General features: G+C 35.4%; 1 protein-coding gene across 2 annotated transcripts in view; it reads left to right on the top strand.

Annotated features, from left to right (window-relative positions):
* Positions 1-2,204: 2,204 nt before the first annotated feature.
* LOC138307464 (asparagine-rich protein-like) overlaps positions 2,205-17,469 on the top strand; it is a 39,220-nt gene continuing 23,955 nt past the window's right edge. The window contains exons 1-2 of one of the 2 annotated variants that reach the window (XM_069248227.1): positions 2,205-2,344; positions 8,123-8,248. In XM_069248227.1, coding sequence (XP_069104328.1) covers positions 2,281-2,344; positions 8,123-8,248 — 190 coding nt within the window. In that variant the 5' untranslated portion in view covers positions 2,205-2,280. Of the gene's footprint in view, positions 2,345-6,505; positions 7,015-8,122; positions 8,249-17,469 lie in introns of those variants that run through there. The other variant, XM_069248231.1, reaches the window with a different exon arrangement.

Genomic DNA, 17,469 nt, shown 5'->3' with positions numbered 1-17,469 from the left:
GAGACCCAAGGGTCATATAATTCACAATTTTCATAAAACACCTTAAGACCTGTCCATCTATGAAGAGTATTTGATACCACCATTTCCAGTATTTAAGAAGAAGATTTTTAAAGTTTTAGCCTATTTGTCCCTTTTGGCCCCGCCCCTCTGCCCCGAGGGGGTTGACCAGGACCAATATAGATATAATATTAAAATGTTATCTCAGGCCAATCATTCTAAACAAGTTTGACTCATTTCCTATGAAAATTGAGCAAAAAATGCTCATAAATGTGTTTTCTCTATATAAGCTATATATAGTAAACTTGACCCCTTCCCAAAGGGGAGACTTGAGACCCAAGGGTCATATAATTCACAATTTTCATAAAACACCTTAAGACCTGTCCATCTATGAAGAGTATTTGATTCTACCATTTCCAGTATTTAAGAAGAAGATTTTTAAAGTTTTAGCCTATTTGCCCCCGCCCCTCTGCCCTGAGGGTGTTGACCAGGACCAATATAGATATAATATTAAAATGTTATCTCAGGCTAATAATTCTAAACAAGTTTGACTCATTTCCTATGAAAATTGAGCAAAAAATGCTCATAAATGTGTTTTCCCTATATAAACTATAAGTAAACTGGACCCCCTCCCCAAGTGGAAACGTGAGATCCCAGGGTCATATAATTCACAATTTTAATAAAACACCTCAAGACCTTTCCATCTATGAAGAGTATGTGATTCTATCATTTCCAGAATTTCAGAAGATGTTTGAAGTTATAGCCTATTTGACCCCTTTTGAGCCGCCCCTAAGGCCCCTGGGGGTCAGTCATGGAAAATTGGTTAATAGGATTCAATGACCATCTCATACTGATAATTCTGACTCATTTTCTATTACAAATGATCAAATAATACTCAAAAATGTGTTTTCCTATATAAACTATAGTAAACATAACCCCCTCCCCAGGGGGAAACCTGAGACCCCAGGGTCATATAATTCACATTTTTTGTAAAGGACCTTAGGACCTTTCTATCTATGAAGAGTATTTAATTCCATCACATCTGTGAGTGGAGAAGAAGATTTTTGAAATTTTAGTCAATTTTACCCCTTTTGGCCCCTCCCATAGCTCCCTGGGGGGGTGGGGACCATATAATTCACAATTTTTATTGGCCTTATGCCTTAGAAGGTTTGTGCAAAATTTCATTGAAATTGCTTCAGCGGTTTTGGAGAAGAAGTCGAAAATGTAAATTGTTTACGCACATACTACGCAGGACGACGACGGACAAAATGCGATTAGAATAGGTCACTTGAGACTTCGTCTCAGGTGACCTAAAAAACAAGTTAAGTTCTCCTGACGAAGGTAATTTGCTGTCCATGTTATCAGAAAATAGACATTTTATAAAAATCTGTATATTTTGCCATGGGTTGTATCAATTATGACCTTTTTATGTGCCTTTTTTGACCAACATAATACGTCATTTTGTTTAAATTTGTTATTAAGGTTGAAATTCAAATATCGAGTGCAAATCCCTTGATGCAATTAATACAACGGTTGTATAGCATTTTGGCTGTAGTTTTGGTAACCATTTTAAATATGCATGAATTATATAAAATCAGAAACTGGTTTTGTCAATTATAAATGTAGGCATCTAAAATAAATGTAGCCGTTCCGGGATATCGCCATTCTACCGCCCTACCTGCAGGGCAAAATTTCATGTGACAATTCACGTGAGAGGGCCTTCACGTGAAGAAATATTGCCTGTGTATCTGTCTGTGTGAGAGTTAATACGTATTTCACTCTTACTTCTGCTAAACTATATACAGTAAAGTAAAATTACCTAGATATATACAGGTTTTAGATACTATAATAATATTAATAAATATGCCGGGACCACAAAGTTCTATCGATATATTTTATGTACATTTTTATCGATGTTGCATAAAAACAAGAAACGCAATAAAATAGTTATAAATATAATACAGGAAACCTATGTTCATAACTTCAACAACCTAGTGACATGTAACGTATTAAACCTGCTTGTTATGATGTTAGCTCGGTGGAGACACATGGTACGCTACAGCGTCTTGTGCTGATGTCGTTGTGTCCAAACAGAAACTTTCAAATGATTAAGTGCTTTTATTTCGTCTCTCGTTTTCCCTAAAACTGTTATAGCCATGTATTCTAGTCACGTTCCGTGTCCATTTCACACAGGTATATATAACAGATATACGAGACTAAATTTTGCTATTAACTGTAATGTATATTTAGTAAAACTGGTGGAGAATTTTAAAATAACTGACCATGTTCGGAATAGTGGTGATTGTGATTTTCTCGAAATGCGTTTTATCTCAAAGAGTACCCACAGGTAAGTATGTTCACTATGGATATGTAAAGTTTATATACGAAAGTCAATTTACAGTTTAATATTTCGAATCAAGCGGCAATCATGGTTCACAAGATTTAGTAATATAAACCACTGTTGCATACTAGTCATTTCCAATAATATCACAGGGTTGAAATAGTGCTATTATCTCCTAGCAGACTTCTCACTTTTGTTTACGGTAATTATGCATGTATCAATTGTGTCGTCAATCAATACTTATTTGGTTTTATTATTTCAACGTCCTATTAATAGCCATGGTCATGTAAGGACGTGTCAGGTTTGTTGATGGAAAAAAAACCCGGAGTACCCAGAGAAAAACCACCGGTCAGTACCTGGCGACTGCCCAACATGGGATTCAAACCCACATCCCCGAGGTGGAGGGCTTGTGGTAGTATGTCGGAACATCTTAACCACTCGGCAACCGCGGCCCCAGTTTGATTTGTTGTTTTCTTTTTATTCCCAATGAACAGCTTAGGACTTAGCAGCCTGGCACACAATGTGTGGATATCTGTATACTGTATTTTGGAAAGTTACTCTATGTTAGTGTTGTGTCTCTGTATTTCAATAGTGGAAACTCTTGCTAATTGTATAGTGCTATCTCTCTGAAGCAATCGACAAAAACACCGGGTCTCGGCACCATAAAACTTTCTCAGACATATGTTTTACTAAAGTCTATGTAAAATCATATACTTTGGTAAAAGAAAAATAGTCTGAGAATAGTTTTATGGTGCCGGACCCGGACAGCATACCAGACCGATTTCATTAAACTGACAACGGACTAACCAGTAGGATCTAGCACATTTTAAATGGTTGGATTTAGAACATCTTTGAATAATCAATCCTGTACTTCACAACACAATATTCCGAACAATAACCTTTCAGGTTGGGCGTAGGAACTATTGTATTTAGATTCCCTGGCCCTGCAGGTAGGGCGTTAGAATTGTACCTGCTGCCCCTATTGCAGGATCGTATAAGGCGACTAAATAAAGGATCTTATCTTTTCTCTTCTTCCTAGCTGACTTTATCTTTCCTAATGCCTCCCTTGGCACCGCCTCACTTTTGGCCTTGAGTTGAGCGTTCGCCCCTGTGAGGAAGGCTCTGAGTTCTGTCCCCTGGCCGAGACACACCAAAGTCTATAAAAGTGGTAGTTTCTGCTCCTGCTTATCGTTCAGTATACAGGGAGTGGGACGACTGGTTCGCCCGTTGTCAGTATAATGTGACCGGGTGGTGTGTGTTGCTTGGTGTCTTCGGCGGCATGCTTCAGTGATATAGCACTATAAACAGGGCAACAGTTCCACTATACAAGAAGACACAACACGAACATACCGCAGTCTCCCAGTACACTCACCTCGCTCAACATACACGCAACACTCCGCATACATGAGAGGCCGTCCTTACATGACCATAGCTGTTATTAGGACGTTAATTAAATCAAACAAACAAACAAACAAAAAAGTATTTAGATTCCCATCATTCAACGATAAAGGCGACTAAATTGGAGCATTATTTTTTCTTAATTGACCACAGGTTTACGACGCGCGAAAAAAAAAATACTGAAATGTTGTTTACATAGCCCTGTATCCCATTTCCTAAAAAAAATGGGGTAATTATCTTTAAAATGCTATGAACACCACACAAAACATCCGATCTTGATATGTTTTAACTTACATTAAAGACAATTCATTACTGGTCACTATGGTATATGATATGATGTTATAGGCGAATTTTATTTCTTATCGAAAGTTGAATTACCAGGATTCGTGTAAAAATCGTAATTCGGAAAAGTACACGCTATATGCCCGAGTCACGAGTACCCAATAGACATGATCGTAGACGTACTACATACACGTACGCGTATACGACAGTTGTCAGGGGGCGTCTCAAAAATTAAGCACAACATTATGTTATAGTGACCATGTGAAGTTTATATATGTATTTGACCATGTTTAGGGGTCTAGAAATCGGGAACATCTCACTCTTGATATATAGGTTTATAACTGTTTTATTCATATACATTCTGTATATGTTATAAATTGTAACAAGTTGATTTTTCATTCATGTAAAGCAATTTCCTGACGTATTAACAAAAAGAAAAATTTCACCTGCTCAAATCATTTAACACCAATCATCATTCTTTATTCCTCAAAAGTTGAGAGTGCGAGAATTTGGGGAAAAAATAAAAAAAATATATATACGTTGTATATATATTAGAGCAGACTTATTTACATTGAAAATTCAGATCAAATTGCAGTTAGCGATAACATCGTGCGACTACATACACATCACTCTACATGCCAGTCAATAAAGCCCATGTCATAGCATCATGAAAGTAGATTTCTGCTGACTTTTTGAGGAGATACGCGCGATTCTTGGTAAATCCATCCTTAATATGCAAATCTATTATAATGATATATAAGGGCGTTATATATTTACTCTGACAGATATTGTGATACGTGACTGCTTTATCAAATGAAAAATGCATGTTGCATTTCCAATTAATAGTATCAGCTTATTTTATCATTAGAAAAACGACTACATTTCGTTATGTACTTGTATTTTAACTTTTGATACGACCCCGAATACGCGTCCGTCTACGTGTACGAGTACGTCTACGCTCAGAACTGGAGATGTCTAATAAGCACAGACCGAGTAAAATCGCCATCCATTCACCGGATGCATCCCTGAAGGGCAGATCTTCCTGGGAGGAGGCTCTGAGTTCTGTCCCATGGCCAAGACACATAACATACACGGGAAGCTTAAATGACACCGACTGGTCATAGAACGTACCATTAATAAACATAATAAACGTAATAAACCAGATTGTTTTCTGTCTTTAACAGTATCAATGAGATCAACTAAATGCGATATTTCAGACGTAGAAGCTTCATTTTAAATGTTGTTTCCCAAGTTAAGATATTTAAGTAGTACTGATACATGATATATGAAGTGTTATGATTTTTATTTTTTTATGTCTAGTTTATCTGATGTTACCAAATGAAGTGTTTTATTTAAGTACTCCTACATGTCGATTGACAAGGAAGCAAATCAATGTATTTCCATTTTCGAGAAATTCTTTAAAAAAAACTTTTTTTGTGTGTAAATATTACTTTTGTGATTTATTTATAAGATCTAGGGTAATGATTGTTCTGCGGATGTTCTGACCTCACAGAGTGACTGCTGGTGTAAATGAGATTACTATAATATGATATTTCTTAAGTGTGATACCAAATGTTTTACACACCTTTATACAACAGCTGTTTCCAAAAACATAGGTTATATCCGAGATAAAGATGATGTAGAGTACGATTGCCAACAGCTAATGCTGATGGGTTTAAAACCAGAGAATAGTCATTAACACGATAGAAAGGAAATTTGTGGTCACATAGATCTGATGTCAGGTGTTCGTTATTGTCAGTGTCTATGGGAACATGTGGTATTTGTGGTCAGGACGTGTGATTAGAGCGTCTCCTTACCTCCGATCTGGATGGGGAAGATTACAGATAAATTTACTTAGGATGTTTCTGTTCCTGGCCCTTTCAAGATTGGTGGACGAACACAACCTCTATAAACCACAATTGTCGCCTGTTTTTATCCTATGTAATTCTTCAAAAGTTCTCACAAGAATTTTATCTGATCGAAATCAAAAGAGAAACAGATGTCTTTGTCCTTTAAACTTGCTGCTACACCTGTCATCGTCTTCCGACGACAATCCATGGTCTGCTTACATCATTCATGGTCTACTGATTACGAGTCATGCAATAGAAAGAATAATATTTTGTAATGGTGTAATGAAATAAAAACATTAATGTCCACACACACATGTGTATATTTACCAGTTACTTTCCTGTATAGTTGAGTAATTTAAGTTTTATCTATTGTACATCAGAAACGAAGAGTTTATTTTTATACTTGATAAGGTTTAACACCCTGTTAACAGATTTTAATGTTCACACACACATGTGTGTATTTACCAGTTACGTCCCTGTATAGTTGAGTAATTTTAAGTTTTATCTATTGTACATCAGAAACGACGAGTTTATTTTTATACTAGATAAGGTTTAACATCCTATTAACAATCATCCTAGGCATATAAGGACGGTGTATGCTATGTGTGTAATGATGTTGTAGCGTAAGGAGGGTGCGGTATATTTGTGTTGTTTCTCCGTGTAATTATGCCCTATGTACCATCTCACTAAAGCCCGACAATATAGAATTTAGAGATGTTGGTTTGCTTTGTTTATAATGATATTAAGACGTAGCGTTCTGTTAAGGCTTGTCTCCTCTGAATGCGTTGTGTATGTTTGTGCTGTAACTCATTGATTTAAGATTTGTGAATGCATGGCTATAAAAGATCGGGATGTTATACAGGAACAGGGATGTTATACAGGAACATGGATGTTATACAGGAACAGGGATGTTATACAGGAACAGGGATGTTATACAGGAACAGGGATGTTATACAGGAACAGGGATGTTATACAGGAACAGGGATGTTATACAGGAACAGGGATGTTATACAGGAACAGGGATGTTATACAGGAACAGGATGTTATACAGGAACAGGGATGTTATACAGAAACAGGGATGTTATACAGGAACATGGATGTTATACAGGAACAGGGATGTTATACAGGAACAGGGATGTCATTGATGTAATAACACACACATGACAGTTATTTAATACAGCATCGAATGTATTACAGGAGATTTTTTTAATCAAATAAACGTCCTATTAACCCATGTCTGCGGTATGAAGTGCTAGGGAGAACAACCAACTAAATAATTTTATATAGACCACAGTGTTAAACGTTGTTAAAGTTTTGTTATGTAGTATTAAAAACAAAGGAATATTAGTTAACTGTTTAATATAATTTTATATAACTTTATAATTAAAGTCTAGGTTCTCATATAACATTAGATAGAAAAAAGTTTGGGTCCTTCTGCTCAAACTTCAACTAGGGTAGCTATATTGAAATCTAGCGCATTTTGCACTAAAAAATCCTGAAATTCTAATGTTTTTACCTATTCATTATCAAAATAGATATTTTGAACCTAAATCTCAATATGAATTTCCAAATTCATATCATGGTTATCTAGGAATAATTACCTGTCAGAAAACATTTCTACTTTTGAAATTCATAATTAGCCAGCCAATCAGCGGCCGAGTTAAAATTTAATCCTTGGCTCAATATTATATACACAGAAGCCATTTCGAAGGTCTTTTTTCATTTAGTTGGTTGTTCCCTAGGTGAGGGTTTTGGGAGACTGCGGTATATTGGTGTAGTCTTCTTTTTTAGTGGAATTGTTCCCGTTTTTATATTGCTATATCACTGAAGCATGTTGTCGAATACACCAAACAACACACATTATACTCGCAACGGTCGAACAAGTCGCCATTCTCCCTGTATGCCGAGAACTAAACAGTAGCAGAAACTTTGGTGTGTCTTTGGAAGAACAAAAGATAAAATCCCAAATTTAGTCGCCTTTGACGACCATGCAATAGGGACAGCAGGTGATTCTCACTCCATACACAAAGGGCCTTATTATGAAGGTATTTCCTTAAGGACCTTACAAAGCCCGTGTATGTAATGATTCCGTGGATATGCTTCTCGGTATGTTCTAGGAGACAGGTATGTTCGCATTGTGTCTCCGTGTGATATTGAAGCTTATCAATACGCCTTATACCAATAATTGTAATTGTATTGCAGATATCAAAATCAATGTAACATATATTGAAATTCATACATACCTGGGTTTCAGATTTGGATTTTCTGTGTTCTCTGTCATCTCCGTGTAAAAATGGCGCTACCTGTAGGGTTAAGTACGGTCAGATCTCCTGCCATTGTCCTCCAAAGTTCACTGGAACAGTGTGTGAGCACAAAGAAGGTAGGTAGTCTTCTTCCGATATAAAGATTGTTGATAGAGAATATTTTGCTAAATAGTCTTCTATTACTTCTGCATTCGATGTAGTTGGCCTATTTTAGCCAGTTTTATTATGAAATTATACAGGGTATATGATTAAAGTTGTATGGTCTATAACTTTGGCTCTTTTTGTCATAGTGAAAACTGTTTAAGTGTAATACATATTTTTCTCCGTCTGTTTTAAACTTTCTAATTATATAAAGTTGCAACATTGGAAGTATCTTTGATTATAAAAGTAAAAGATCTTTTGAACGTGTACGCGTGAAAAATAGGCTCGATAGATTAATTCGGAACTCTTCCGAATATCGTCGCGACAATCTCGAAGTAACACGAGAGATGTGAAACCAAGAGAATATGTCAACAATTTTCATAAACAAAACATGTGATCGACCTCAGCAGACTGGATCTACAAAGAAAATAGTACTCACACATATCATAATTTGATACAAGCAATAGTTTTACGGCAATGTGTGAATTGCAATGTAACATATATTGAAATTCATACATACCTGGGTTTCAGATTTGGATTTTCTGTGTTCTCTGTCATCTCCGTGTAAAAATGGCGCTACCTGTAGGGTTAAGTACGGTCAGATCTCCTGCCATTGTCCTCCAAAGTTCACTGGAACAGTGTGTGAGCATAAAGAAGGTAGGTAGTCTTCTTCCGATATAAAGATTGTTGATAGAGAATATTTTGCTAAATAGTCTTCTTTTACTTCTGCATTCGATGTAGTTGGCCTATTTTAGCCAGTTTTATTATGAAATTATACAGGGTATATGATTAAAGTTGTATGGTCTATAACTTTGGCTCTTTTTGTCATAGTGAAAACTGTTTAAGTGTAATACATATTTTTCTCCGTCTGTTTTAAACTTTCTAATTATATAAAGTTGCAACATTGGAAGTATCTTTGATTATAAAAGTAAAAGATCTTTTGAACGTGTACGCGTGAAAAATAGGCTCGATAGATTAATTCGGAACTCTTCCGAATATCGTCGCGACAATCTCGAAGTAACACGAGAGATGTGAAACCAAGAGAATATGTCAACAATTTTCATAAACAAAACATGTGATCGACCTCAGCAGACTGGATCTACAAAGAAAATAGTACTCACACATATCATAATTTGATACAAGCAATAGTTTACGGCAATGTGTGAATTGGATGTTTCAAATACTCATTCTGTGGACATATACCAGCATGATTTGCTCATATAAGCCAGAAGGAAAACGTAAACAAACACGTGTGCGCTTACGCTAGTCACCTGGCTCACCACGTGCAGGTAATGTCGAACGTCAGCCACGTGATACGATTAGGAATCCGACAAAACCCGAAGTCACTGAACATGTCAGGTTGTCTATTCATTGTTGACACAGGCATACATTTTTGTGTCATCAGCAAGTAATTTGACAGCGCTTCCTACTACTTCAGGGAGATCGTTGATATAAATAAGGAATAGAGTTGGCCAAATTACACTTCCTTGCAGTATTCCACTAGTTACCTCAGACCAATCGTTGCATACTATTTGATAATAAATCTTTAATACAATGTTTGACATTTCCAGTTATACCGTATCCCTCTAACTTAACAAGTAGTCTTTGTGGCACAGTATCGAAAGCTTTTTGAAAAGCTAGGTGTGTATGTTATTTCCTTTGTCCAATTCCATTTTACACTGATTTATTAAATCGATTAATTGTGTCACACAGGAACGGCCCTTCCTAAAACCATGTTGATGTTTTGTAAACAGATGGTTGGATTCCATACGCTTTATTATGTAGTCTCTAAAAATCTCAAACATTTTGCATGTTATTGATGTTAAGCTTATTGGTCGATAGTTCTGGGCTTGTTGTTTTGATCCTTTCTTATGTATTGCAGTAATATATGCTTCTTTCCATGTCGATGGTACCCGATTTGATGTTGAGAGATAGTTGGAATATTTGAATTAGGGGCCTGGACTGAGTTTCACTAAAGGTCGTAAGTCTACACGTAGACGTAAACGTAAACGTAGACGTAAACGTAGACGTAGACGTAAGTTACGTCTAAAACGTGTTTCACTAAAGGTCATAACTTTACGTGCAGCGAAGTAACGATTAATTTTACACGTAAATCTACGTCTACTTAGAAGTACACGTATAATAAAACGTAACCCACTTCACAACAACATTACGCTAGTTTTCTGACTGAGAGAACATCGAATATGTTTCCGGTTGAGTAGAAATCGATATTTTAGATACTTAAGCCGGTCATTTACAACACTGACCGTTCAAACATGTTTAAAATCAACAGCAGCCGTCTTTGTTGATTACGGATGCAAGCACATAAAACTAAAGGAAAAACCAAGTGACGGATCTTTGATCCGGATGCATATTCATCTAACACTTAGAAAATGCGAATTAAAAAAAAAATATTAGAAATACCATGTCCTATGCAGCTGTAATAAATATTGGATTTTTCAAAAAAATAATATTGTATTGGGACCAAAAAAGGTTTAATATAAAACTATTTAGGAACAAATTCGCCTGTTATGAGTATTGTACATGTGCATATATATGTACATGTAGATGTATCGTTACCCTACCGAAGAATACATGCGGATGAACGGTTTAACAAATATAAATAAATCAAACTCTCTCGTTGAATGTTAGCCGAAAATGTGTAGTTTATCATTGCATTGCATGATGTTATAGCAATTACACATTGTACATTTTCTGAATTGAATACATTTTCTGAATTGAATATGAAACTGTTTGAAACTAAGTTAGTCTTCTCTAATAATGAGTAACGTACATGACCCAAGAATCTGTTACTTTTATCATTCCAGCATTGATAGAAGTTTATATTATAGTAATCTGTCTTAAAATTATAGTTTACATTACGTAGACACGCAGCACCTTCCGCGGCTTAATTCTTACTATAAATATCAATCACAGATTGCTTCGAAATTACATTTATTGGTGGTCAGTTGAAAAAACCTGTAAACAGCAAGATTTAATTACCATGATTTTTAATCACATAAGAGCGTATATCGATTTTATTTTTGAATGTATATCGATTTTATTTTTGAATGTATCAATTGGTATACAGGTATTATTATCTTGTTGATTTCGATTATTTGGCAACGATTTGCCGATTTGTCATAATTTAGTGTTCTAAAAGTAAAACATTAATTTCGTTATTTCATGAAATCCATAATATGCAGAAGACGCTCAAAGCAAAGATCAACAGATGACTCTAATCTCTATTAGGCCATGGGCTAGGAGGGTCCCACATGCATCCCCCAAACCTCCGAACCAATATTTTTCTTAACCCTTATGACCCACTGATCACAAATCAAAATGTTAACATTGCATACGTTTGGATGAACTTCCGGTTATGACGTCATCAAGATGGCCGCCATCTCGAATTTTACTAAAAAATGAAAAATAGTCATAACATTGCCATTTTTCAACAGAAGTAGACAAATGAGGTATCAAAATGACCACAATAGAACAACAAAATACATATCAGGACCAAATAATCCAATTTATGTAGTGATTTTTTTACGCAGGAAATGAAAAAGTTTGATTTTAAGCTCAAAAATGGTGATTTTTCAGCAAATTTTTCATATTTTGCTTGACGCAGCAAAAATGTTTTCCAACAGCAAACTATTATTGCTAAACAGTTTTTTTTCCAGTTATAAATCAGTTTAAACAACAACAGCAAAAAAACCCCAATGTTAACATTGTATAAGTTCCGGTTATGACGTCATCAAAATGGCCGCCATATCGAATTTAACTAAAAAATGAAAAATAGTCATAACATTGCCATTTTTCAACTGAAGTAGACAAATGAGGTATCAAAATGATCACCATAGAACAAAAATACATATCAGGACCAAATAGTCCAAATACATTTAGCGATTTGTCTATATCTTGACGACAATATTAACAAAAGTTTAATAATATAACTTTTTCTGTAAAGGGTTAAATTTGGCAAAAATGGCTGAAATTTGTAGCTCAAAATTAAGAGGTATTGATAGCATATGTTGTTATTCTGAGAAAAAATAGTCTTATGAATCAAAACTGGTATATTTTTAAAGAAGAATACTGGAAAATGAATACCACAAACAACCATACATATCACACACCTCATTAGGAAATTATGACTTTAATCTCTTGTGTATATGATCAAAAACGGCAAAATTCCCATAAAATCCAATATATTTTGTCAACTAGGTATCTTTGAGTGACAATAGCTTCAAAACCGAGCACATGGATATATGTTTTTTTCTCCATTTTTCTTTTATGGGATGAACTCCTATTTCCAAAAATCTATATGAGAAAAAAAGTTTAATACAATAGAATTGTCGAAATATTGGAATATTCCGATAAATTGTCGATACGTAATTATATGTCCTGTTAAATATGGTGATAAAATGGTCAGAATTATATATCCGTTATGTGTGGGGATATTCCGATAAATCTCTATCTTGACGGCAATACGAATAAAGTATACATAATGTACATGTAATTTCATAAGTTTCCTCTTTTTTTAATAATAATAAACGATTTTTAATACATGTTAACACACATATGTAAATTCAGTCCTGCAAAAATAATTTTCAAATTCACTCCTGACAATTTGTAATATGGGGAACGCATCGATTTTTATACAAATATGTTTTCATGTCAAATCTATGGCATGTTTTGTTTTTATACGCGACAAAATATAAGAATATTTATCAAATAGACAACAAGCCGGAATATATAAACACCCGCCAAAATCGTGTACCAAGTCGCATCAGCCAATCAGACGTGATGTTACAAATAGATTTTCAGACGTAAGTTACGCAAAATCCTACGTCTACGTTTACACGTACGTGCAGAGTTACGCCCTTTAGTGAAACACATCTTACGCACACGTAAGTTCGGACGTAAGGTCTACGTCTACGTCTACGTGTAGACTTACGACCTTTAGTGAAACTCAATTGTACCTGCTGCCCCTATTGCATGATCTTCCCAAATGCCTCCCTTGGCACCGCCTCACTTTTGGCCTTTAGTTGAGCGTTCGCCCCTGTGAGGTAGGCTCTGGGTTCTGTCCCCTGGCCGAGACACACCAAAGTCTATAAAAGATGTAGTAGTTTCTGCTCCTGCTTAGCGCTCAGCAAAAAGGGAGTGGGACGACTGGTTCGCCCGTTGTCAGTATAATGTGACCGGGTGGGGTGTGTTGCTTGGTGTCTTCGGCGGCATGCTCCAGTGATATAGCACTATAAAAAGGGCAACAGTTCCACTATACAAGAAGACACAACACGAACATACCGCAGTCTCCCAGTACATTCACCTCGCACAACATACACGCAACACACGGCATACATGGGAGGCCGTCCTTACATGACCATAGCTTTTAATAGGTCGTTAATAAATCAAACAAACAAACAAAACAAAAGCAATAACTGTAACAAATGTAAACCGATTTTCTTCAAACTTAGCGACAAGATTAAATGTCTTAAGGGCTCGGCTAAGTTCGATCGCGACTGTTTATGAAGCTTATTTAACGGAGTTATGGCCCTTTGAATTACTTAAAATCGATCAAGACTTTCAACGGACCTTATTTAGCGGAGAAATGGCCCTTTGATTAAAATTAAGAAAATAAAGTCATTTTCTGCAGTTTCTGTGTAATAACTAACAGATGTTAAAACTGATATTGTTAAAACTTGGTAACAAAGTTAAATGGCTTAAGGGCTTTGTTCGAAACTTTTGGTAGATCTAAATTAGCAGAGTCATGACCCTTTGAATTAGTAAAAAAAGTCATTTTCTGCCATTTCCCAGCAATAACTCTAATAAATATGAACCGATTTTCTTCAAAAGTTGGTAACAAGGTCAAATGCCTTAAGGGCTTGACCACGTTTGATCGCCACTTTTGGCCGACATTATGTAGTGGAGTAATGGCCCTTTGATGTACTAAAAACTTTGTAACAAAATGTAACAAATGTAAACGTCTTAAGAGCTCAGTCAAGTTTAAAAGTCACTTTCACCGGAAATTATTTCACACATCTTACTTCCGAATTAGACCTCAGTTTATGTTTTCATGTTTCAATCAAGGTTAAACCTAACCTCAATAATGTTTACCTACAATATGTCCTGAAAGCGGGGGATAGAAATTCCACGAATTTGCTTGTCATGTCCTCAGATTTCTTTTTCTCGCCGCTTTTCCTTGATGATTCTGATTGATTAAATACTATAACTTTTTGTGCTCTATTTTTTGGTCATCAATTTCGCTCACTTCAGCACTTACGTCCAGAAACAGGGACTTATTTATATCTGTTGTAATATCCTCTTTGAAAGATGCTTTGAGGTCATGGACTTCCGTTTTAACTTTGCTGACTATTGTATTTGTCGATATTGTCTATCTTTTCCTCCAAAGATTTCAGCCTTGTTTCGCTTTTTGTGTCCATTATTGTAAGCGTTGCCTTCAGGTTGTTCATAGATGGAAAATTTATTTTGCATTCTGTTCATGTCCACATAAAATTTGAGGCACTTTCCTTTGTCATGACTTTGTATATTTCTGGAGATATTTTTGCACATTGTAGACAGAATTGCAGCTCACAGATAGAGCATTGTATAGAGCTCGAGTCTTCTTCAAATATATCTTCACATATTGGACACCGGTTACTTACAAGACGAGATCTCCTGTTTGCATTTGATCTTGTAATAGGTGTTGATGTAGCTATGGGATCCATAATTGTTGTATAGAGTGATAGTTATAATGTACACTTAAATTACAGGACAATCCCTATAGTATTTAAGTTACTGTTCATGTATTCTACTAACTGATTGCTTGATCCTTAGAGTCCAAAGTCGGGCAAATTTTGTTTCCGGATGTACTCAATTGAAATATAGGTTAAAGTTCTTTTCATATCGAGTGTTGGTGGGCTTTGCGTTTTTCTACTCTGTATTACGTCATGAGAAAGTTTCGGGCTTGGCAAGTCGCTGTTAGCGTCTTTTAGTCCTTTATTTATATCGTCTATTGTTAGATGTAGTAGCGTGTCTACCTCACTAAATGTATCGGGCTTAGATGATCCTTTATTCTATTCCATTCTTTGATGGTGAAGTATGGTATATCCAGGAATACAACAGTTGCTGCACTTTTTACAGAGTGAATTTTAGACTTGAGTTCACGGTACTCCTCTAGTAACTTTAAACTAAATGTGTTCAAATTTTGTTTTGGTAGTATATATTTTCTCCTTTCCTAAGTAATAAATTCACATGTTCCAAACCATATTAGGATTATAGGGTCGGGACCGGATGCGATGACTTTTTTGAGAAATTGTTCCATGAGATGATCATCAACATGAGCCTCCTTTAAAGACAAAGTTTATTGACGCAAAATCAGTTATCAGTAGTTGATCGCTGATATATCTACATTTGACGAGATTGCCACTAAAACACATATCTGTAGATTAATTAGTATTGCATATGATTTACACATTCATAGTCGACATGTCCCGTATGTACAAGTCAATGAAAGCACGATACTCCATTGTAATTCATAATGTATTATTCTTGTATAATAGTACAGTCTTCATTAAGACGTTTGTATATATTTGGATATTTATTTGAGCTTGTAACACTCACGATTGTTCCATGATGACAGATCTAAAGAGCACGGGAGTTTTTTTTCGTGAATTCAGTGACATGACGCCATCTTTGTTTTCTTTTTTTATGATGAAAACGTGTGTTTCTGTATCTTCATATTGATGGTTACAATCCCGTTTGGCTTTTCACAACGAAGTATCTCTATGTATTGGAATTGAAGGATAACCAATATCCCGAAATAGTTCGCGATTTTACTGTATTTTCATAGGGAGAATGAGGCTCACTCTTTTGCCACTGTTTTCTTTCCTGTTTTTAGACGAAAATTTTATTTACGAAAAAGTTATTTCATTATTTAACACTGATGTTTCCAGATATACTTTGATTCCACATGAGCTCTTCGAAAAAGCGTCCATTTTGGTCAAGCGGAACCGGAACTCTTTAAAATACTTTATAGTAGCATTGTCATTAAGTCTTATGTTTTGAATTAAACTTTTTATACATAGAAGATATACGGACAGTGTCTTGAAATATAAGTAGTATTCGACGAGGTTTAAAGTTGCACCGTCGCCGACAGAGCATAAACAATATTATCTTATGGAAAAACATGATGTTCAATCTTATATGTGTGTAATTAACACAAATATACATATATACTTTGTTTTGGTTTTGTTGTCTGCGAATCAGTACCTCATTCAATGTTATAAGGCATAGTGCCTGTGCTTTTTAAAGTCAAATAAATACAATTTGTTGGGATACAAATACTTAATAATTAGTCTGCTCCTGTAAATAAAATTACCATTCGTCGGCGCCGTAGCAACTTTGAAAAAGGCAAAAGTGGCGAGCCTATTTGATGTTATATTGCTGTGCATAGTAAAATCTAATTAAATTCGAATTAAATACCTTAATAAATATAAAACATTACTTTCGAATAAAAGTTTTTGAAATAAGATTTCACTGTAGTTCTTGGTATTGATCGTCCCATACCCGAGTTGCTGCCCTTTATACACCATACGCGGCGATAGAAATAGTGTATAACATAGACAGACTGCTGATACAATTTTGCTTATTATTGCAACAATGCCGATAGGAGAACCGATTCTACTGAATGTGGCTAGTTACTTGTGTTAAGTACATGTATGTTTGGAAGACTACGGTAGGTCCAAACCCTACTCTAACTTTGACAATAGTACATCTCGACCAGGGATAGATCACATAACCAGCTTGAAAGTGTTTCAATATAAAAAATTTAAAAATTCCACCATTAATCATAAATTTTATTTATTGAGAACACATTTATGTTATTCCATAGGCTTATCTACCACATGGTCCTCCTGTTAGTAAATGTTAGTGTTAGTTAGGTTTAAGACCCTGTCCTAATTTTTTAAACCACTGTTGATTCGTAGATTGTTGTGTTAATTGTACTTTTTAGTAAAATATGTAAAAAAATTGTAATTACAATTTTTTTTACATATTTTACTAAATATTAGCCAGAAGGAAATCGTAAACAAACACATGTGCGCTTACGCTAGTTACCTTGCTCACACCACGTACAGGTCGTGTCGAACGTCAGTCACGTGATACGATTCGGAATCAGACAAAACCCGAAGTCACTGAA

Source organism: Argopecten irradians, chromosome 14 (genome assembly GCF_041381155.1).
Source record: "Argopecten irradians isolate NY chromosome 14, Ai_NY, whole genome shotgun sequence".
Classification (NCBI taxonomy): Eukaryota; Metazoa; Mollusca; class Bivalvia; order Pectinida; family Pectinidae; genus Argopecten; species Argopecten irradians.
The sequence above is the reverse complement of the archived record's forward strand: the minus strand, read 5'-3'. Positions and strand labels throughout refer to the sequence as shown.